This window comes from Pituophis catenifer, unplaced genomic scaffold (assembly GCF_029215685.1).
Source record: "Pituophis catenifer annectens isolate HBS135680 unplaced genomic scaffold, rPitCat1.0.hap2 SCAF_1, whole genome shotgun sequence".
In the NCBI taxonomy this organism is placed as follows: Eukaryota; Metazoa; Chordata; class Lepidosauria; order Squamata; family Colubridae; genus Pituophis; species Pituophis catenifer.
Genome location: NW_027256881.1, coordinates 87,463,418 through 87,487,962, shown reverse-complemented (window position 1 = coordinate 87,487,962; position 24,545 = coordinate 87,463,418). Strand labels below are relative to the sequence as shown.

Here is a 24,545-nt window from a genome sequence, read left to right as displayed (position 1 = left end):
ATAGCTGCATGAATTTGAAGAAGAGGGATGCATGAAATACCGCAGAGATTAAGATGTCTATTTCCTCTGTTTTGGTGATTTAGGGTTTAGATTTTTAAACACCCTTTTGAAAAGCATTACTCAGAAAACAAATCCACAATTAAAAATGAATGCAATCTTTCCCTCCTGATTTAAACACAGGAAAAGGGACATTAAGGCCATTCCTTTTTTGATGTACACCCGTTCATAGTGCCCTCAGTTCAGTCAAACACTAAATTGCTAAGAAAGTTAAAGAAAAGGAAATAATTGTTCAGTGAGATAAAATGAAAGAGGGGAGCACACAAACCTAAGACTCAGAGTGCTCATGTATAATTCGATATTGCCTCAAAATGGAGAGAGGGGGGGGAGGAAGGGAGAGAGGGGGAAAGAGAGAGAGAGATGCTGAGGCACCCTTTGTAAACATAGCAATGCTTTTATCTCTGTTGTGTGCTGTATGTCACATTTGTATGTGTAAAATTCCTTAAGAAACAATACATCTAGCTGTATCTTACTGACTAAATGAACGCTCTTTCATTCTGCAGAAGGAATTCATGAAACAGGTCCAATCCAGTGGACTATTGATGGTATTTTCTCAGGCCTGGGTCGAAGAACTTTACCATCAAGTATTGGAGAAAAATCTTCTGGGGGAAGCTGGTTATTGGGGAAATCCTGAAGAGCATAGCCTTCCACTCATCACTATGCTGACAGGTTGGTTCCATAACAGTGTTGCCCTTTGAGTCCTATATAAAAAGAGGCATGTGTGCTAACATGAACATAAGTGCGTTTATCCCAGTGTTTAATATATTAAATATTATGGGGATCCATTTGATATTGCCTCCTTTTCCAAAAATAATTGGTGGCTGAGCTATTAGGCTTAATTATTTCAAGTTGATCTTCATGACTTTACCAGTGCCGCTGAGATGAAAGAAAGAATAAGAGTGATGCATCACAGATGATATATACAGATGTTTTCCTTTGCAGACATTGATGGCTTGGGAAGCAGTGCAATAGGTGGGCAGCTGATGGCTTCGGCTTCCAAACAATCTCCTCTATCCCAGACCTGGAAACCAGATGATACATTGATGGCAGGTGAAGAGATCTGCACCGTGAGCAGCATGGCTCACATGTCATATATCAGTGTCATAGTTTAGGCTAGAGATTTAGTTGTTGATTGAAAAGGAAATGTTTCCTTTTCAGTGTCTTCTATATCTGCCTGTGTGATACAAATCTCATTTAAAATCTGGTTTCAGCTTTTACCTGTGACAGTGAACTATGCTTTTTTTTTTCTTCCATGTGGGGCATTTCACAGACATCATTAATGTTATGGTTCATATTGTGGGGGGAAAATGTGTGCTTAATTTTGGAATAATTCACAACCTTTGAAATAATTTATCATTTTCTTTCTGTTTCTTTCTCAACCTTGGCCTCACTTTGTCCTTGTCTTATGAAAATCTCCTCTGCCCTTCTATTAGCTCCAAGGGAGGGGATATGATCCCATAAACATCTGTGAAAGTTATTTTTCTGGGCTAATGTCAATATGATGGAGAGAATTTCCATCAGGATCATGATTGGAGGAAATTACCGTTCCCCTCCCATCCCTAGATGTAACTTCTGATTAAATATTTAGCATAGTTAGAATCAGTGGTAAAATCCAAATTTTTTTACTACCGGTTCTGTGGGCGTGGCTTGGTGGGCGTGGCAGGGGAAGGATACTGCAAAATCCCCATTCCTTCCCCACTCTTGGGGGTATTGGCAGGGGAAGGATATTGCAAAATCTCCATTCCCACCCCACTCTGGGCCCGCCAGAGTTGGTATTTGCCGGTTCTCCGAACTACTCAAAATTTCCGCTACCGGTTCTCCAGAACCTGTCAGAACCTGTTGGATTTCACCCCTGGTTAGAATAATTCCTAAGACTGTCTTTCATTTTTCTTTGCTTCAGGAGTTGCTTTCGCCCGATACCTTCTAATTGGTTGCTGGAAGAATTTGATTGATACCTTATCAACACCACTGACTGGCCGCATGGCAGGGAGCTCCAAAGGATTAGCATTCATTCTTGGGGCTGAAGGCATCAAGGAGCAGAACCAAAAGGAGAAGGATGCCATCTGCATGAGTTTAGATGGGCTAAGGAAGGCAGCTCGGCTCAGTTGTGCTTTAGGTAGACTGTATTCATTGGCATAGTTTTCATTTTTAGACAAATCTGTGTACTCTTTCAGTATCCAATAAGGAAGCTTCAACAAAGGAGAATAATAAGCTTTGTGATTTTTCTCCTTCTGGGTTACCAGATGTTTAGCAAATGCATAGTTAATGGCTCCTGGAATGAACTATAATTCATAAGATGTTTTCCTCCTGATCGTAGGAGTTGCTGCTAATTGTGCATCAGCCCTTGCTCAGATGGCAGCTGCCTCATGTGTTCAAGAGGAGAAAGAGGAAAGAGATGCCCAAGAGCCCAGTGATACCATTGCTCAAGGTACGACTTCTCAGATGCTCACTGGCTCTCCATCAAGATATTCATGATCTCCGTATTGCTCATTTTTTACCCCCTTACTGCGGGCTAGTATCTTCTGCAAGATCAAGAATGCTTTCTTCAAGCAAAGAAAGAAAAGCTTTTACAGATTTAAAATGGGCAGAATCCTATTGCATAAAACAAGAATAGAAATTTTATATATACAGTCCCTTTAGAAATAGATTTTATTATGGCATAGTATTGTCACAATAGGTTACAATGTGCAATTGACTTTTCCAATTGTGAAAAGACTTAGCAGGGTCGGATCCCATTCATACTTGATGGGAGATAATCTCAGACTATTAAATTTGACTCAGTTGGGAAAAAAAAGATTCCCAGAGTAGATGATGGCAGACCACTTCTGTACGTTGTCAAGAAAATATGAATGTATCAAAGTAATAAACATAAGTGGAACATGACTCAAGGGAGACTTTTATTTTATCCCCGATAAGGTTTGACTGGAGTGGCAACCAAGAATCCTGTAAATAAAGTAACTAACTATAGCTGGTAGTACAGGAGTGGGTTCTACTTACCTTTACTACCGGTTCGCAGTGGGGCCGCGCACACTCTTCTGCACATGCACAGAAGCGTTCTGATGACATTGGGGTCGGTGGGTGGAGCCTCTCGCCAGTTTTACTACCGGTTCTATAGAACCGGTGCGAACCGGGGGCAACCCACCACTGTGGTGGTATACAAGTGTGAGATTATTTCCTATCTACTGTGTTGTGGCCCCGCCCTCTGAGCCTATCCCATCGGAGGAAGAAAGCTCCGAGCATGAGGAAGAGGAGTCAGCCAGGCCTCCCTCTCCAGGCCCCTCCCCTCTGGCACTGTCTCAGGTGCCGGCCGAGGGAGAGGAGATTAGCCGGGAAACAGGTGTCTCGGATGAGAGTGAAGGAGAGACATCATTCCTGGACGCATGCCACCGAAGGCGGATAAACGATTGCAGCAGCTCAGGAGGTGTGCTAGGGATTAGAACTGAGTCACTGGACCACACCCCAGAGACTATATAATAGAGGGTGGTGGCCAGTGATCCCTGTGACGAACAAAAATAAACCTTGGATAGTCACTAAAGCTTCGTCCGAAACTGCGGAGAGGAATATTATTTTCTGTTGGACTCTTGTACGCTGAGTATATTATCTTTCTGTCTCTGTGGAAATAAAATCACTTGGCAGACGGTGTGTATATCGCTGCCAAGTTGGAGATAAAGACCTGGGTGTGTGCCAAGTGCTTCCTTAACCCTCGGCTGACTGTGTTTGTGTGTGTGTGTGGATGGGGACAGATCATACTGTTGTTTTTAGGCCTATTTTACTTCTTTGTAATAGACACAAATATACAGAAGGGGAAATGGATTTGAACCTTCTGATTCTGCCCAACTTGTGAGTTCAAGTTGTTTTTGGTCCACATACTTGCACACACACTTGCTGGCTATCAGAAAAATTGCCCATTTAACTTGTCTCCATTCAACATTTTTTTTTTACCTTTTCTGTTGAATATTTGAAGGTTGGGAACAGTGCCAATGGGACTGTTTCCTTCCTTTCCTCTCCATGGCTTAATGTAGGATGGGGCAATGTGTTTGGTTTTTTTTTAAACTGGAACTTCTTTTTCTTCTGCATGGGGTCTTGGGTGATGACACTGGAATGGGCAAAACAGTTTTCCTTAAACATTCCACCACCTAACGGCAACCATTTTGACTCTTCACTTACAAAGAAGGGGAAAAAAATAGCTCAATTGAGAGCGGGGAGTGTTGCTTCCATACTCTCCACATATTAAATACCTCCAATCCACCACAACAAAATTAAGAAATTACATTTTTAACCCACCCACCCCACTCTGGGTCCTTCAGGGTCCCATCTCAGACCATTTTTGCTTTAATTTGCTGAAAAGTTATAAAAAGGCTCCGGGGTATTTATATATTGCACTGAAACTCAATAGGCTTTTAAAAGATATTCTTTTCTGTCTGAATATATAATGATACAGTAAAACAGAAAGTGGAGCAGAAACTGGAGCAGATGGGGAAGGTGCAAGGTGTCTGCCTCCACACCGCTCATGTTTTATGCATGGATGCTGTTCTCGCTGTGGGATTGGAGATGGGAAGCCACAATCCAGACTGTTGGCCTCACGTGTTTAGGTAAGGAAACGCTTTGGTTGAGTCAATTTAGACTGTAATGTCTAAATTGCTTACAGACAGCTTTCTCCAAAATGATCGCAGATTGCTTAAGTTATTATCAGCTGCTTTGCTGTAATTATTCTGACTCCTTTAAATAACACAAGATATTATCCGTCTCTTTATTTAAAAAAAAAAAAAGCTTTATGGAAGGTTTTGTAGTAATTAAGCAGGAATGCAGTATTGCGTTTTCATATTTTGCTCTATGCATTTCAGAATTTGCAGATTTTACTCTACATAACTGCAATTTCTGAATTCCTTTTCCTATAGCTGTTGCTGCCAGGAGCCCTGATTCTCATCTCACATAAAGGTTTTAAGAGTTCTTCATGTACTTGCCAATCCCCACAGTTTAAAGCCCTTTGTCTAACTTAGGGGTGTCAAACTCACAGCATCACGTTGTCACCACGTGACCTATTGCGAATTTTTTTTCCCCCTTCGCTAAACCGGGGATGGAGGTAGCCAGTGTGTGACGCATCTGGCCCTCGGGCCACGAATTTGACACCCCTGGTCTAACTCCAATCCTTAAACTTCACTTACCAGACAGCTGCACAGATGACCACAAGATGGCAGCTACAATATACATAAACCCAATGTTTTTTGCTGTCATCTAGTGCTCAACAAGTGAAACAGTGTTCCATAGTTTTAAGGAGTTTTGTTTTTGTTTGAAGTCAATCACTAAATAATAAAAAAGGGGAAATGCAATATATGGAGTAACCAGGGTATTATGTATACCGATTGGAAGAGATTTTTAACATGGTGGATGATGTTGAATAGGACTAGAATTTCAGCTGAAAAACCATCAATCATGGGCCTCAGAATATTGCGTTTTTAAAGCCGTATGTATCCCAATTGAACATAAGAGTACAGTAATATTACTGGATGCAGTAATATTTAGAGCAGCATAGTTTCCTGCTAGCTCTGGAACCAGAGAGGAGGAGGGGTGAATGTGATTTGTGTTTATCACCTCAGAAGCCTTCAGTATTAATGCTGTATCATTCACTAGCATAAGACCTGGGCATTTTACGGCCCTTCAGTTGTCCCTGTCTGACCCATGGCAGTGTCTCCAGTGGGGGGGGGGGGGGCGGGGGTGGAGGGAATTGGCAGGGTGCAGGGCAGCAGCTCTCCACAAAAGTCCCAGTTTCTCATGTGACCCCTTGGGCAAATTAAATGCCCACCCCTGCACTAGCAACTTCCTTCTCTCTCTCTCTCTCTCTCTCTCTCTCTCTCTCTCTCTCTCTCTCTCTCTCTCTCTCTCTCTCTCTCTCTCTCTCTCTCTCTCTCTCTCTCTCTCTCTCTCTCTCTCTCTCTCTCTCTAACATTGTGACTTCTCTCAAGTTATCTCTGACCAACCTATTTTTTTTTATCTCACCTGTTCTAGAGCTTAATTTTCAAAATCCCATGGGTTATATATAAAGAATTCTTATATTAAGAATTCTTGATCATTCTGCTATATCCCAGCTGAAATATTTGGGTAGGGACTGACAACAAGAACCAGGAATGTGCATGTTCCCAGATAGGAACGTACAGTAGTCGAATCAAAGGGGACAAGACAGGAGAAGGAGTGGGAAACTTCCTCATCTTTATTTTGCTACTGTACTTTCCACTTACAAATTTCATATATAAGTTGTGGTTTTCCCTTGCTTCTATTACATTCCTCTTATTTGCTTTGCCTTTTAAGAATTCAGAATAAAAACCAATAGGCCTTAACCTTAAAGTTACACTTCAGGATTCATTAACATTGTTTAACCAGTACTAGGCTTCATAATTATTACCTGTCACACATTTTATACAGTACTTGATATTTGTAAAAATATCAAATACTGTCAAAATTATCCAAAGATTGGTTCTTGAAAGATTATTAAGAGGTTTCCCCTGCTTATTTGACATTTATCTCTATCTAACTGGGTAGAGGGGTAGGTATTTCTAACTTTCTCTCCATGTAAAAACATTCTTACACAAATAAGCTTAAGTGTAAAACTTCATTAGCCCAGTTAAATTTACTTTAATTCTGCTTATTTAACCATCTCGCTAGAGCTGCTGTGACTAGCAGAGTATTATTAATGAAGATGTACTGATTGTAGCTCAGGTTATCATTTTAATTTGTAATTATCCTATATGCTTCTTGTGTTTACAGATTTACTAATTGCTGTTGAATTGGTCCCTACAGTGGCACCTTGGTTGTTCGTATTCTTGAAATAACTGAGGATGACCTTTAAAGGATAAAATGTTTGATATAACCAATGAGATTTGAGAGAATAAACTAGCAGAACCATCCATGCTATGGTTACTTTCCCACTTTTATTTTCAGAGTATGCGAATACATCAGCACTCTGGAACATGTCCATTTCAGTGATGGCACTTCTCAGCCACCTGTAACTATCACCCAAGCCCAACAGGGGGCAGTGGCACTTCTGGGTGAAGTTCAGGCTGCAGACTTTCCCCAGGAATTGATTCTGGACCAAGAGGCAGCCCTGAGGAACAACCCTGTCATCCAACCAGTATCCATTCAGGATCTCATCAAAGAAAGCAGTAAGGGAAGAGCTTTTGATTTTCGGGGAGGCAGCCTGATGACCGGGAGCAGTGCTGCCAAAGCTATCCTCACCCTCTCTAATCAAGCTGACAGGTATTACTAACAACATATTGGATGAAGTTTTGGATTTATTTAATATCCAACAGTGGGGGAACTGCTGCCATTTTCACAACCTGGGTCAGTTTAATAAATGTCCAGAATTTGTGTGTGTGTGTGTGTGTGTGTGTGTGTGTGTGTGTGTGTGTGTGTGTAGCCACTGTTTTAAGATATGTATTAGGCAGGGGTGAAATTCAGCAGGTTCTGATAGGTTCTGGAGAACTGGTAGCGGAAATTTTGAGTAGTTCGGAGAACTGGCAAATACCATCTCTGGCTGGCCCCAGAGTGGCCCCAGGAATGGAGATTTTGCAATATCTTTCCCCCAGGAAGAGGGGGGGAATGGGAATTTTGCAGTATCCTTCCCCTGGAATGGAGTGGGAATGGAGATTTTGCAGTATCCTTTCCCCTGGAGTGGGGTGGGAATGGAGATTTTGCAATATCCTTCCCTTGCCACGCCCACCAAGCCACACCACACCCACCAAGCCACGTCCACAGAACCAGTAGTAAAAAAAATTGAATTTCACTACTGGTATTAGGGAACATTGAAATTTATGCTCATGTGAGATGGGTAGCCATACAAATATGACAGACAGATGTTAAACAGATGATAGACAGACAGACAGATAATTCTTAGGTCATTGTTCTTATTCAGTATCTTTCCATTTTGAAATCCCTATACATGAACATAACAACAGATACATGAAAGGTAGAAGAGTCCATAACTTGTAATCAACTAGTCTTCTAATTTAGTGATGAGAAATCTAAATATGCCACCCCACCACATTCCATTTTTGTAGCTCCAAGGGGCCAAGAAAATTGTCTGTGAAATTTAGATGCAAACTGCCAAAAATAACAATGGAACATGTCATAAGAAACTCTGAAGGGGAAGAGGAAGTGGTCTATAATTGCTGTAAAGTTAGATACATAAAGAAATAAATGGACACTTCATATTGCTCTCTTTAACTTGCATTACCAGGAATAAATGCTGCAGCCAGTTAAGTTATCCTATGCTTGATTATTGTGGTTAAAAGTTGGTTTGCTTAAATCTAATTATGATTAATATCATCTGATAACATTGTAAAGTGTTTTGGAAAAAGAAAGTGACAGGTTCAAATTCTGCCTTCTCCTGGTGTGTAAGAAAAGAAAATAGGGAAAACACACAATGCTCATTGTGGTTCATTCTCAGCATGCTGCATAATAATTGAATGTTATATCCTTCATGATTTTTGTGTTGCCACTTTTCTCAAGTGTCTTTTCTGTATAATGTCTTTAAACTACTTTTTTAGAAATTATAATCTTTTGATATATATATATATATATATTTCTTATACATTTCTATCATAAATCTACCATAAATCAGGATTTCAATATAGATTGTATAGATATTTGATTGTACTATTTCTGTGTTTAATATATTCTCAATTTTCCCCCTGTGTTTTGTTGGTTATCGAACTGATCAAAAGTTGAGTTACTCGAGGTCAACAAAATCAAATTAGTCCTTGCTGGTTATATTAGGATTCAGAAATACCTCATTCCTTGTTTATTGAACTGTCACTGCTTTGTGTTTCTTACTGTTATATCTGTGTGCTAAACTCTTACCTATAAAGGAGAAAGAATATATGGTAACTCAGGTCTGCTTAGTTGCTTATATGGAAAGCTTTGAGAGAAAGATTTGATAAGGAACGATACCTTCTGCCTCTTTCCATGAAGGCTTTTTGAAGATGCTGTGGACAAATTGAATCTGATGGCTTTGGGAGGTTTCCTGTACCAGCTAAAAAAGGCCTCCCAGTCCCAACTCTTCCAGTCAGTTACAGACACAGTCGATTACTCTTTGGCCATGCCAGGTATGCTTCTGGAACAGGTATCATAAACGTCTTTCTTTTATTCTAATTATGGATGCAAGGCTGTTAACATACATGTTCAAGAACGTTAATAATGAAGGATCTGCACAGGTGCTAGTTCTTGTGGGAATTCAGATTAAGAAGCTGAATTTAACCTTCAAAGTTTTCATCAGTCTGGAACCCATATTTCTGAAGACTCAGCTGTCTTGGTTATTAAGATCTTTCAAAAGGGGCTGCCCATACTTGCTATGGGTTGGTTTTTTATAAGACAGGGACTTCTGTATCACCTCCCAAGCTGTGAGATGTTATTTCTTCAAAGCCGAGGTTAGTCCCCAGGTTTGATTTTGAAAAGAGGTCAATATCTCTTTAACCTGCCTTGTTAAAACTACTAGTAGAAGGTTTTAAATGTTCAACAGATGAGTTGTATTTTCATCCACCATTCATTCTTTCTAAATAAACAATGTATTTCACTGTTAAGATTGGCTTAATCAGTTTTTTATCTGACTTTTGAAATTTCCTATAATCACATTGTCTTTTCTCAAAAAAGTTATCTTCACTGACCCAAAGGTGCTTTTTCAAGAGACAGCTGGACTTTCTTATTTTTCTTTGAAGACATTTCACTTCTCATCCAAGAAGCTTCCTCAACTCTGGCTGGATGGTGAGGAATGGAAAAATTTATATTTTTTGCAGACAGCTGGTCAATTGCATTATTTTAGGGAGTCGTTGATGCCACTTGGAGGTTTGTCTATGTCCTCAGGGTTACTTGAGTAGTACAAGTGGATGTACAAGTACAAGTTAGAGCTGAAGAAGCTTCTTGGATGAGAAGTGAAATGTCTTCAAAAAAAAAAAACACAAAGTCCAGTTGCCTCTTGAAAAAGCACCTATGGGACAACCATGATCTGGATGACTGAGAATCTCCATAGACATTTATCTTCACTGAATGCAAGAAATGGTGCAGAAAATAGATACTTGTGAGCAAGACTTTTCAGTGGTACCTTTCCCCAACCCTTGCCTCCAGTCTGTAACATCCTAGAATGTCCTAATGAGGCACTGACTTTATTGTCTTTTTGACACTTGAAAATATTTTTTTTAATTCTCTCAGGCATTTTAATCAGTCAGTCTGCTAATTTTAAACGTATATAGTGTTTAGTAACTTTTTAATTATTTTGCCCACTGCTTTTATTTTTTTAGTGTTTTATACTTTAATTACTTGATTACTGTGTTTTATTGTATATTTTAGTAGTTTTTAGAATTGCATGGTTTGTATTTTATTGTGCTATAAGTCACACTGGGGCAAACTTGGTTTTGAAGGGTTATTTTCAAGATGTAAATATAATGAATAGCAGGGAACAATGAAGAACTTGGATGTGTATGTATATATTGCATTATTTTAATCTTTAATTCATATTACAAGATAATTTTACTCATTCTTGTAGGAGAAATAAAATCTACCCAAGAAAGAAGAAGTGCCCTTCACTTGTTCCGTCTAGGAGGAGCCATGCTCCGAATTGTGAGGAGTAGAAAACGGCCTTTGCTCCATCTTATGCGCTGTTGGCACCTAGTGGCTCCTCACTTAGTGGAAGTGAGTGAAATTGGGGGTGGGAAGAGGAAAAAAAATATAGAGTTTATACTATTTTCACATTGCAATTATTTTTATTTTATTTTATTTAGACGAATGAAAACTGCCTCATGTCAGAGATTCTAAGGCAGTGTGATGGCTAATCTTTTCCGGACCGAGTGCTCATGCGTGCACAAATGCACACATGCCTGCATGCACTCCCAAAATGCAATGTGTGTGCGGCCCTCCTACATGCACCCCACCCCCCATGCATGCATGGCAGAGACCCGAAGACCAGCTGGCCAGGGGGAGGCATGCGTGTATGTGCAGCAGAGCTGAACTGGGGTGATAGCTCGCGTGCCCACAGAGAAAGCTCTGTGTGCCACCTCTGGCACGCATGCCATAGGACCTCCATCACGGTTCTAAGGCAAGAGTGTCCAACCTTGGCAACTTTAACATTTGTGGACTTCAGTTTCCAGAATTCACATGCTGGAAGTTGAAGTCCATAAGTCTTCAAGTTGCCAAGGTTAGACAACCCTCTTCTAGGAAGTATATTAAATCAAAATACAATATTGTACAAGGAACAATGTTCTTACATTTAAAAAAAAAAGAAACATTAATGGACCTGTTTTATTACCAGAGGCCTTCTGGAATAGCCGTATTCTAACTATTCTCTGTAAGGCCATATGAGTGGGGCCATCTTGCTTTCACATTTAAGTTGTTCCAAAGGAAGGAAAGAAGCAGCCACTAAGAACAACTGGATCCAAATTCTCTTCCATTTGGCTTCCTGATAGGGAATTACCAAGTGCTCTCCATTCACTTGGATAAGGTGGATGTCTAAGATAACCACCTCCCAAAAGATACAGGGCTTTCTAGGTAATCATCAGCATCCTAAATTGCACTTGGAAACCAGAAGTAGGGAAACAGGCTGTTTCCGGCCTGCGGAGGGCCTCTGGGCGGGTGGGGAAGGCCGTTTTCGCCCTCCCCAGGCTCCTAGACAGGCTCTGGAGCCTGGGGAGAGCAAAAACAGGCCTACCAGGTTAGCCATCACTGGCCTATAGTTTCTGCAGCCACAAAATGGGAGAGGACACATTTGTTAATACAAATGCTGAATGGGGATGTTAGAATTTGGAAGACAACAGTTCCTGAGGAAACCATGTGAGGTGACCTGTACTGCTGTTATTTTCCATATACTTATATAATTGGCTTTTTGGTGTTTAATGAATCTACTTTACTTGCTTATTTTTGTATATAGTTCAGTTCAGCTATAGTATCCCATATATTTGGTGCATCTTACAATTATTATTTTTCTAAACATAAATACTTTTGTCCTCAAGTTGAATTTGATCTACAGCAGGCAAATTATATGCCAAAGCTATCCTGACAGGTTAGTAATACCTGTCAGCTTGATTGGAGAAGGTGAGGATTATATGTGGGGAATAAAAGAAGCCAAAACAAAACAAAAATAAAGTAACCAAATAATTAAATTTATTTAATTAATTAATTAATTAATTAATTAATTAATTAATTAATTTGATTTTTATACCGCCCTTCTCCAGCAGTACTCAGGGCGGTGGACAGCCAAAGTAAAAACACAACATACAAAAATTAAAACACTATATTAAATAGTGTCAGCCACAATTTAAAATAACCCAGTTAAAATTAATTTCAAATTAAAACCAAAGGATGGGATCAAGCCAGCCCAGCTAAATGAAATAAGTGAGTTTTAAGGGCCCGACAAAAAGTCCGGAGGTGCGGTATCGTGCGTATCTCTGGGGGTAGGTCGTTCCAGAGGGCGGGTGCTGCCACAGAGAAGGCTCTCCCCCTGGGGGTCACCAGCCGACATTGTCTGGCCGACGGCACCCTGAGGAGGCAATTGGTGGCAGAAGGCGGTCTTGTAAATATCCCGGCCCTAAGCCATGGAGCGCTTTAAAGGTGGTCACCAACACCTTGAAGCACACCAGGAAGACCACCGGGACCCTGTGCAGTTCGCGTAGGAGAGATGTCACATGGGAGCGCCCCATAGCTCCCATAATCCCCCGCGCGGCCGCATTCTGGACCAGTTGGCGCCTTCGGATGCACCCCAAGGGGAGCCCCATGTAGAGAGCATTGCAGTAGTCCAGGCGGGAGGTGACGAGTGCTTGAGTGACCATGCGTAGGGAGTCCCGATCCAGAAAGGGACGCAACTGGCATATCAGGCGAACCTGATAAAAAGCCACGGCCGTCATATGCTCTTCTAAAGGCAGCCGTCGTCCAGGAGGACGCCCAAGTTGCGAGCCCTCTCCGTGGGGGCCAATGACTCGCCCCCAATAACCAGTGATGGCGCCAGCTGGCTATATCGGGACGCCGGAAGCCACAGCCACTCAGTCTTGGAAGGGTTGAGTCGGAGCCTGTTTCTCCCCATCCAGGCCCGCACGGCCTCCAGGCTTTGGTTTATAGGTATAAATGCTTTGGTTTATAGGTATGACAACCTTCCTTAAGCTTAGATTCCTATCAGAAGGTCTATGTTTTCCTCAGTTTTCTTGATCAAAATATTTTTTTATTAACAAAAATATTATACATTTTGCTTCTAATTCTCTCTCTGCAGGCCGCCTGCCATAAAGAAACGCATGTTTCTCGGAAAGCTGTTTCTTTTATCCATGACATCCTAACAGAGGTTCTGACAGTCTGGAACGAGCCACCTCATTTTCACTTCAACGAGGCACTTTTCCGTCCCTTTGAGCGCATCATGCAGCTTGAACTTTGTGATGAGGACATTCAGGACCAGGCAAGCTAGATTTTGGTTAAGTAAGGAAGATCTGACCTCAGGTTTTTAACTTTTGATTTTTTTAAAAAAAATATTATATGCCTAGTGGATGCAGTTTTGCATTTGTTTATAGAGGTAGTCGTGGACTGTTTGAAGTTACCACAGATCTCTCCAAAACTACTTACCACCCGCTTTAGAAATTATGATGGGTTCACAAAAGCGGTGTGGTCACATGATCCCATTTTGGGCTCTTGGCAGCTGGCTCATCCTTTATGACCATTTGCAGTGTCTCGCAGTCACGCAACCACAATTTGTAACAGTTTTGCTGTTTTTCCAGCATTTACTTCCAGTTCCCAACAAAATTATTGGAGAAAATGATTTCTTTAACAACTACAGAGTTTGCTTTTAACAGGATCAGCATTATGTGTAACACATTACTTTGAATAGCTGAAACAGAAACATTGATCAGTTGTATCAGGATAGAGATGTCCCACACAAAATTTTGTTTTGTTTTGCTAATTTATTTTATTTTATCTTATTTTATTATGTTATTATTTATTAAACTTGTATTCTGCCCATCACAGGACAGATATTTTTAGTGCTATGATTAGAAACATATAGCTGATAAAGAAGTTGATTGTAGTAATCCACATCCTGGTTTATTTGATGTACACATATGAGATCCATGAAGGTGTAGTGCCATGTTTAGAACATTCCAGAACTTAGGGCTTTTGTTTTTCAGGCGCTCCTCAACTCAGGTTTTTTTTTTTTTGGGTAAAGTTTTTTTTTTTTTTTACACAAACATACAATGTATTTTTGCTGAACAGAGTATTTGGCCGGTTAACAAATTTAAACAATTTTTAGTCCTCAACTCAAAGGACTCAACTCAGTTCTGATGTTCATATTTCTCGCATTTTCCCATGTTGTCCTCTACACTACTGTAGTGTATGAATTCACGTAGTAAATAACCAAACACAAATTTCATTATATGTCCAGAAATTCACCAAAGTTAGTGGACCTTGTGAGTCTGAACAATATGTTGTCTTTAACAATTACCTCATACATGGTCGCTTGCAGTTATGACAGCGATGAAAAACTAACTTTGATCTATCCTCACATTTATAACCTTCACCAGTTTGTAAAGCAAAGTTGAAATAAACCACAAGCACAATTACTCATAAGCCTGGTTGCCATTCCCAATAAGAGATCTCTCTGTCATTCGTTTCCTTGATCCCAGTGAGTGTGTTCTGAGCCCAGAGATCCAGCTTATCATTTTCTTTATGTTGGTTGTTTTCTTTGTAATGCTTTGGTGTTTCAATTATACTAGGTGGTCACATCTATAGGAGAACTGGTGGAGGTGTGCTCAACTCGAATTCAATCAGGCTGGAGACCATTGTTCAGTGCTTTAGAAACTGTGCGCAGCAGCAGCAGCAAGTCAGAAGTTAAAGAGTATCTTGTTGGGGAATATTTGATGGGTGAGGTTCTCTAATTCTCTCTTCCCCCTCCCCTAAATTAATTTATGAATTAATTTCTGAAAACCAATCTGTTACAAAATACTGAAAAATACTGACTCACCTGGTAAATTAAAGCTAATACAAAACTTTGTTGCAAAATATTAAAAATAATCAAATATTTCTATTTGATAAATAAACCTTGATTTTTATTGCTTCAGTTTTAGCATATTTCAGGAAAAATCTAATGATTTACGGTAACATAGCACTGATTTCAGGGGTTGGTTCTACTTACCTTTACTACTGGTTTGCAACAGGAACGCGCGTGTACTTCTATACATGCACAGATCACCCTTGATGATGTCAGGGCGGGTGGGTGGAGCCTCTCACCGGTTTTAATACTGGTTCTATAGAACCGGACAGAACCGGGAGCAACCCACCACTGACTGATTTTTTAAAAAATCTCTATCTATTACCTTTGTGCTTGATTTTCGAAGCTACACATAAAGCCATTTAAACAATCCATATGATAAATGTCTTTAAAGTTAGCAAATGTTGATAACCATTTCCACACAATACTGTTTTTAGTCCTCAATACCTCACAATTTCAGCATGAAAATAATCTGTGTTTATCTTTGTTCCTGGTGACCTCAAGGTGTTAGGTATATACAGGGAATGCCATGCCTACTGTTCACTGAAGCTAATCAGCAGGAGCATGCACATCATCAGATTAGTATATTCTCTCACTATTAAGGCTGCACACCCACAAGACTTTCCATCCAAAGTAGAGACTGAACCTCGGGGAGAATAACTTTTTAAAGAATGAGGCTAAGCTTTCAGCATATCCAGACTACAATAACATATTAGTTGATTAGTTATTCTTTTTAAAAGTTTGTGTGTGTTGATTCTGGTCTGGTCATAAATTTCTTTTCTTTTGCCCAACTACATTGCTGTTCCAGGAAGAATTAACTCCCTTTTTATATCCCTGTAATCCCTTAATTCGGGTTAGAGTCAGGGTCGCTATGTGGTGCTGAGCATTTACTGGACAGATGCCCTTCCCGACGCCACACGGAGTTTGCAGCAGATATTTTTTTCTTTATGCCGTAGGAGAGAAACATCTGCTTCTCCTAGGATTGAATTCTCAATCTTCCAAGTGGGAGGCAAGTGTCTTTACCACTAGGCCACCACGCTGCTCAAATATTACAGAAATCCAAAACAAAAACAAAAACACCAAACTACAACCAACAAACTTTGCAAACTGAACTGATGTGAAATTTGCTGACCCTAGCAACCAATTTTTTCTCTGAAAGTATTCATCCCTCCAGGCATTTAATAATTAACAGTTATCCAATTGATAGTCAAAGTTCCAGGCAGGTGCTTAACTGAGGCAGGATGGACATTCTTCTAGTTTCTTCTCCTTCCAAACTGAACAGTTCAATCAGTAGGGATCCATTATTATTTTGCGATTACACAATTAATTATGCAGTTGCATAATCAGATGAAGATGTGTAGTACTTTAATTTAACTGTTTTATAGCCCATCTCCCTATGGTAGGGCTTTATCAGCTTTATCAGAGGAACATGAAGCAGCAACATGAAGATTACAAAAACTCATGCTTTCTAATGCTAATGACTATTTACTTGGATTTTTTTTTTCAGCCCAGATACGTTATTCTTCTACATGAATGAATGTTCTTATAGGAAGCTGCTTCATGCTGAATTAGACCATTAGCGTCCCCTTTATCAATGGTTATTAGCAGGTTCTATAAGTACACCTATCTTTGTATAAACCTGCTTGGGGCTTAACTTTAATATATAATTTTAAGATGCAGAGAATATACTTCAGAATAAGCCCACAACAAATCATATTATGTGCTCTGAAGTCATTCGGCTTCTAGAAAATGGAACATTTTCTAAATATTTTCTTTGTCTCTTAGGAAAATGCCAGGCTCCAGTGTTTGATGTCTTCGAAGCGTTTCTAAATACCGACAACATCCAAGTCTTTGCAAATGCAGCCACCAGTTACATCATATGTCTTATGAAGTTTGTCAAAGGATTGGGTAAAACTTTTTTTTTTTAGGAAAAAAAAATTGGCAAATTTTATGTCATATGAGGATTCATGTTTGTTGAAAGAGATGGCAAGCAGTGTGTACTGGAGAATAGCCAACACCAAGAAATACTTCTGAATGCAGTTAAAACAACAACAATTTGTGATTTTCTTTTAATGAATGCGGAAATACCAGCTCTATGATTTATGGAAGTGGATCCATATGAAACTTTTATGATGTTCTGTGGCCATCCATTCCTACCCCCATAACTTTCCAAGAATGCTGGAGAACATTTTCATTGTAATTTAGATAGCTCTTTTATTATTTTCTGGAGACTACCATTTCCCATATTATGCCTTCAATTAGCATTCATTAACAACTGTAGGAGAGTTTTATGCAACTTTGCTAGTGCTCTAAATTCAGAATTGGCCAGACTCTAAAACCCAGGAGTGCAGACGATTGGTGCTGAAGATTAACAAGATGGTCAGCATATTATTTTTTTAGTTTTAACAGCTTTAGTTTATAATACAAAATACAAAAGTACAAAAGCAAATAGTAGGGAGGAAAAGGGGAAGGGAGAACTGTAGAAAAGAAGAGAAAAAAGAAAAAAGGTATAGACTTCCAACTCCCTCTAGTAGAGTAGAATAAGACATTAACATCAAACCTCAACTTTTTACTTTTGCATGATACTATAAACTAGCCACTTCTATAACAACAAATCTATATAATCAATAAAACCCAAAATCAAAGTTTCTTCCACCTCAAGCACAAAGTCCAGAAGTGGTTTCCAAATAGAAACAAAAGTACTTGTATTCTTTTCTTTGATCAAAATAGTCAGTTTATCCATCTCTGCTAACTCCATCAACTTTTGCAGCCATTTGTCCATTGTAGGAATCAAAATATCCTTCCACTTCTGTGCATAGGGTAGTCTTGCTGCCATCAACATATATAACAGGGATGTCAAAGTCACATCGTCACGGCGGCGGCACATGACATATCAGGACTATTTTCTCCTTCACTAAACCGGGTGTGGGCGTGGCCGGCATGTGACGCATCCAGCCCATGGGCCGGGAGTTTGACAGCCCTGATATATAACATCGAAGTTCCAATTTTTTTCCAAGTCTCTTTCAAAGTCAGCATTTTTTAAAAGCCTTTTATTATAGAAATAAAAACGTAATAGAAGGGCACCCTCTGGCTTCTCATGATTGGCTACAATCAAAATGAATTATGTTCCTACATATAACAACAATAGGCAGGAGATCTCAACTCCTCCCTGGTCCATTTTGTCTCTTAACTCTTCTGTGCCTTGCTGTGAGATAGGTGGCAAATAAATAAACAAACAAACAAACAAACAAAATCCTTCTTAGTGGTGGAACTGAAGCACAGGAAAACAATCCTTGGATGTTTACTACCAGCAGTTGAACCCTGAGGAAAAGCTAGAGATACACGGGCCCTCCAGCATTATATTTGATCCCTGAACCAAGCCAATAATTTCTGTGTATACTCCCAAGCACTTTTTCTGCCTCCCCCTATCTGTTAATCCTTTGAAACCCTGTTTTATTTCTGTGCCTGAGTTAAGCCTTTCTGGATTTGATTGACACATAGTTCATAACAGCAATAGTCTTTTAATGTATCATGTCTCACCTTTTCCTTTCTCTCCTCACAGGGGAAGCAGACTGCAAGGATATTGGTGACTGTACATCAGGATACCCATCTACAGATTTGTGCCTTCCTGCACTTGATTATCTCAGGAAGTGTTCCCAGGTGGGCGGAATGAAGCCGCACAGATTCAGCTGTCATTCCATCAAGGCACTTAAATGAGTTCCTAATCAGAGGCTCTTACACACAGTGAGCCTTTCATGTGCATTAAAGACCTAGCTTAGTGGAGAGGGCTACATATTTCAAATCTCAAGTGATACATTCTAGACTGAAATAGTGTCAGGATTGGTGGCTTCCCCTATTGTTTTTATTATAATGCCACATTGTTCACTCTTAGGTGTGTGAAGTGGCAAAGGAGTTTAACACTTAAATTCTGTTTGTCACAATTACTGTTAAATTTCCAAGTAATCAGTATTAACAATTGAAAGCATATGGTCAGAAAAGGGCCAGTGAAATTAAAATCACAATGAAGGATATTGTTTCAAAGTTATGTGATGGTCCATATTCTCCATTCTCATATTTAGCATCATTTTCTTCTCTGCCACCTAATCATTGCTGCAATTCGTTCTGACCAGCTAGTCTATCAAAAAGTAAAAAAATATTTTAGCAGTGTTTTGTTTTGTTTTAAATATCTACCTTAATGTCATGATATGCCAATAGAAATCCCAAATCAATCACACCATGTCCGTCCCTTTTTAGCTACTTGCCAAAATCTACAAAATGCCCCTGAAGCCTATTTTTCTCATTGGGAAATTTGCTAACTTACCCCAAAGGATCCAGGAACGATCCGCAAGCAGCGAGGAGGGCATTGAATGTGTCCTTTCTGAGTTTGACGATGGCACAGGTAAGCAAATATGGCTTATCAAATGAAAAATGAACTTCAATATCACATACTAAAAATGTGGTCCCTTAGCTACTGTATGCCATATGAAGTTCAACAGATAGATTAAAATTGATTCATTGAAAATATATATATGTAGCACCCAAGGATTCAAATCAGAATTTGACATCATTTCCATTTGCCATGGAGATAATTTGCTAGAAGGGAAAAGCTGCAGCCATAAAAGTTTTAAAAGTTTTAAAGAAAAGAGATGAAGGCTTAAATTTATCTTTGATATTAATTCCCCAGAGAACTTTTTGCGGGGAGCCTAAAATGTTAACACAGAGCTAAGAGGTCAGTGTCATCTTCTGCTCTTGGTTATTATCAGGTATCGTAAGTGCTTTAGAAGATTTCCTGTAGCAATGAGGAATGAAATATATGTCCTTCAGGGTTCTGTCTAATTATAATTCCCCTCATTCCATCTGAAGCAGATTAGGCACGTGCACTGTGCAAAGCAAATCTGCTTGCATAAATTTCTTCCCTGTTATATTACAGCCTTTAATGTGCAAATGCAAGCTGGAGCCTAGCCATTGTGGAAAAAGAAAATGTCTCCAAATCTGATTTCTAGTCAGTTCCAAATCCAGTCTCTGGTCTGTTCCAGATAGGGAAATGTAATTCAGCTATTATAAAGGGCCAGATCTGCTGTAAAACCTGCAGTTGCTATAACCTCTGGTTTACAGAATGTACTCTAAAATATTGTCTAAGGAATTTCCATTGGAAACTCGTTGTCTATTTGATTATTTGCCAAATTCTCAGTTTCTCTCCATTCCTCATTTCTGCATGACTATAACAATATGATCTACGTCTGAGAACAAACAGATCGCTGATTTAAAGAGAACAGCAGTATTTCTGCAAGCATCACTATTTCACGATGCTATTTTTGAATGTATGTACAATGTATATCACAATATAATGCCTTCATTCAGCAGAAAGCTACATATTTCTTTCTGGCTCTGTCCTTAGTTGGAGCCATTTCTAGTCAATACTGTAGATTTGCTTTTTGTATATACCTGTTGCGGTTGGGGAGGAACATGGGCCAGTCCTGAAGTTTGAGGAAGGCTCAGATGATGGCTCTGAGTTGGAGGCAGAGAGGGGTCCAAGGCCCTCTGGTAGTTCTTTGCTGCCTCCAGAGTCTCCGGAGTCTGACATCAGTGAGGCAGAAGAACAGCGTCAGCCTGTACCCAGTGTGCGCATGCCCAGAGCTGCCAGGAGACAGGAACAATTAAGGAATTGAAATCAGAGTTGGGAGTAAGGCTTGGAGATGATTGTCCCCTCCCATAAGACATAAAAGAGAAGCGAACGGGACGTGAGCTTCTGCAGGAAGCAATTAGTTCATCTGGGTAAAAGCTCTGGAAAAGCTCAGTTTGACTCTGTGCTAAATTTGGGCTTGCCCTGCGTTTGGCAATTAGTTCTCTGGCAGCATTCCAAGGGAGATAAGGTGAGTGTTTGTAAACACTCTTCTGAAAGATTGTTTATCAAGCCTTGCGGACTGTAAATGAAAGTAATTTACAGCCGTATGAATTAAAGAGGTTTGCTGGGACTAAGTTTGTGCTGTTTACTTTCTAAGGAAGCCTAGGCCAGAACAATACCCTATTTTACAATGGACCTGGATTTTTATTCTTTTTTTAAAAAAAAATATCTATTCTAGCTCACATTTCTGCTTATATCAATAATCAAAGTGACTTGCTCTCATCCCCCTTTTGTGACAGTCCTCTATTTTCCTATCACTTGCGTCATCTAGGGTTTTTTTCCCTCACTGAAAATAAATATGTTAACAAGAGAAAGGCAGTATGAAAAAACAGTAGAGTGGTGCTAATTACTTTCTGAATGGAAGTAGGCTAAGTGGATATCAGAGGTACAAATGGGCTGTGTGTAGTTTTTCAAGCTGGTCAAACAATTTGTCCTTTTCTTTTTCACAAAGTGGATAATCCTACTTTGGAGGAAGGTTCGAACTAGGTTGTGTTCCTCATTGATTATGAATTTCTCGTTTTTAAAAGGCTGCCCCTTTGAATATGCTGTTATATCAGAGTAGAAGAAAACATGGACACGTACTTTGATTGTGGTATATTGCATGAAAAAAGTGAATGATTTGGCAGTCAAATTTGGGCAAAAGGATAAGAGAAGAACAATTCAGATAGCAGATGCTCGTATGGAGAATTTCTTTTCTGACAAGCCTGGCATTTGGCATTTAATTAGCCTTTACTGGAAGCCAGGAAGACAGAATTCAGCAATTGCAGATTGTAATAAAATTAATTGAGCCTCTTACATGCAGGCTGTAATAAAATAAAAACAGACATAATTGGAATAAAAAAGTATGAATCTGGGGAAAACACAGAAAGTTTATCATATATTATCCATATCCTTTTACATAAGATTTTGTTTCCTTAGGCCTTATTAATGTCTGGATCCTTCTGCTAGAAGAGCTAACCACTGCCATATCTAATTGTCCTCGGCAACACCAGCCTCCTACTCTGGATCTGCTCTTTGAACTACTAAGAGATGTTACCAAAACACCAGGTAATTAACCAAGTTGCAATGCAAAAAAAAAATAAAAGCACATCTAATTTCCACAATAGGGTTCAAAATCTGCAAGTCATGGCATCTCAAAAGAAGTCTTGCCCCAAAGCAGTGGGGCTAATATAATATAATATAATATAATATAATATAATATAATATAATTAATATAATTAATATAATTAATATAATTAATATAATATAATATAATATAATATAATATAATATAATATAATAATATAATAATATAATATAATAATATAATATAATATAATATAATATAATATAATATAATATAATATAATATAATATAATATAATATAATATAATATAATATTATGTATGTATGTATGTATGTATGTATGCCTCCATTTTGTAGATTTTGACATACTTACAAGTACATCCCACCACTGCCACTGATTTCCACATCTGCATCCAGAGAGGGTTTGATGCCAGTTATTGTATCTCAGACCAATCTACTGCAAAGGCTTTTTGTGGAAAAAAAAATTGCAGAACATTTTCTGAGAGCATGCTGTGTTAATTAAGTCTAACTGCTGTGATACAAACAAAATGGAGGATCAGAAATTGAGAAGAAAAGCACACCCAAGGGCACCATTGTCTTGTAGTTTTCATTTGTACTCCATGTTTTATAGTATTATTAAAACTGGTTCATGCTGGTATATTTATATTTTGCATGATAGTTGGTAAGTTAAATAGGAATATATTGATCAAATGCTACTGTACTTCTTTGGACCCCAAATTAAAACATTTAAAGTTGACAGAACAGGTTTAAAATAGAGATAGGGAGTGCCAAAGGGAGTCACTTTGCAATCCCCTGAAATTTCTATGAATATACTGCAAAAGTCAGTGGCAAACAAATAATGCTTACATGAGAGAGAGAGAGAGAGAGAGAGGGAGAGAGAGGGAGGGAGAGAGAGAGTGTGTGTGTGTGTGTGTGTATTGTCAATAGGCTTAGCTCATTATGAAATTAAAAACCTTTTAAAATAGGGTGGAAACAACTCCAAAATTCTGACACTCTCCCCCCAAGTTACCATTTTCTCACAGGTTGCTCTCTTTCGTGGTCAGCATAGGTTATTTAATTATAAGCAAGAGAGCTGTTAAAGATCCTGAGCTTGTCAGCTGGAAAATTGACAGTCCAGGTTTGAGACCTAAGCGCTGTGCGACAGGGTGAACTCCCGTTACTTGCCACAGCTCCTGCCCACCTAGTAGTTCAAAAGCATGCAAATATGAGTAGATAAATAGGTACCATTAGGTGGAAAGGTAACAGTGTTCCATGCACCTTTGGAGTATTGTCATTCTGGCCACATGACCATGGAAATGTTTTCAAACAACGCTGGCTTCCTCTAATAAGAAATGGAGATGAGCACCACCCCCTAGAGTCAGACATGACTGCCCAGGGGAAATCTTTAATTATAGGCAATTGGGATATAAATTCATAAAAGAGATACAGATTCATAAATAAAGCTATTTAAAGTCATTTTATAAGTCTGTTGCCAATAAAATACTATTTCCAGACTGTATTTCTTTAATGTGACTATATTCAGGATCAGAAAAAATACATGTTTATCTCAGAGAAATCATATAAAAGCTGGTTGTCACACTAAACTTAGGAACATATGTGAATTTTATTTATTCACTGTTTTAAAACACTCATTAAACATTTCATTCCAGAAGCTCTAGATCACGGGTGTCAAACAGGTGCAGCATCACGTTGCCATCACATGACATATCACGACGGTTTTCCCCTTCGTGGAGCTGGGGTGGGTGTGTCCTGTGCATGACACATCCAACCCGTGGGCCACCAGTTTAACACCCCTGGTCTAGATGTTTTACAAAATTATGTCTATATCTTATGTCTTCCTGATACAAAAAAGAAATGCAAAGAAGATGGCTAGAAATGCTCAGCTAAGAATAGCTCCATCATCTCTTTCCTGTCCATTTTTATTTCCTGGTTGTCAATAGGCAAGCTGTAGTTCTTCAGATATTGTGTAGCTTAACTTAGCATACCTCCCATGGTCCATCTTAGCTGAGACTGCTAGGAATTAGAGTTCAACAATAGCTGGAAGTCCATAGTTCCTCTCTAGCGTAGTCTATCAAAAATTCCTCTTCTTCTCTGCGTTCTTGAGATATAGCACCCAGAGTATGGTCATGAATTAACCTAAGCATATATTTGAAGGGGGAGGAGATTCTTTATCCTGCTGTTTTTCATCTTTTAGGCCCAGGATTTGGTATTTATGCAGTTGTACACCTCCTTCTCCCTACAATGTCTCTTTGGCTTCATCGCAGCCACGGCGATCATTCTTATTGGGATGGGGCATCCGCTAATTTCAAACATGCCATTGGCCTTTCCTGCGAATTAGTGGTGGAGCACATTCAAAGTTTCATACATTCAGGTGAGTAAAGCACATCTCACTTGTTAACCAGGTGGCAAATAAACATGACTATTGTAGGTTCATGCAACGTAATCAAAAGCACGTGGATTAACCATTGAAATGACAAAGAGGCCATATTAAAGTA

General features: G+C 39.2%; 1 protein-coding gene across 1 annotated transcript in view; it reads left to right on the top strand.

Moving 5' to 3' along the window:
* ARFGEF3 (ARFGEF family member 3) overlaps positions 1 to 24,545 on the top strand; it is a 77,067-nt gene that overhangs the window by 41,183 nt on the left and 11,339 nt on the right. The window contains exons 14-28 of the mRNA XM_070952233.1: positions 561 to 726; positions 1,000 to 1,107; positions 1,958 to 2,173; positions 2,375 to 2,485; positions 4,499 to 4,649; positions 6,994 to 7,308; positions 9,022 to 9,155; positions 10,589 to 10,734; positions 13,298 to 13,477; positions 14,784 to 14,931; positions 16,844 to 16,966; positions 18,621 to 18,718; positions 19,313 to 19,457; positions 21,882 to 22,010; positions 24,245 to 24,421. Coding sequence (XP_070808334.1) covers positions 561 to 726; positions 1,000 to 1,107; positions 1,958 to 2,173; positions 2,375 to 2,485; positions 4,499 to 4,649; positions 6,994 to 7,308; positions 9,022 to 9,155; positions 10,589 to 10,734; positions 13,298 to 13,477; positions 14,784 to 14,931; positions 16,844 to 16,966; positions 18,621 to 18,718; positions 19,313 to 19,457; positions 21,882 to 22,010; positions 24,245 to 24,421 — 2,347 coding nt within the window. The remainder of the gene's footprint in view (positions 1 to 560; positions 727 to 999; positions 1,108 to 1,957; positions 2,174 to 2,374; positions 2,486 to 4,498; positions 4,650 to 6,993; positions 7,309 to 9,021; positions 9,156 to 10,588; positions 10,735 to 13,297; positions 13,478 to 14,783; positions 14,932 to 16,843; positions 16,967 to 18,620; positions 18,719 to 19,312; positions 19,458 to 21,881; positions 22,011 to 24,244; positions 24,422 to 24,545) is intronic.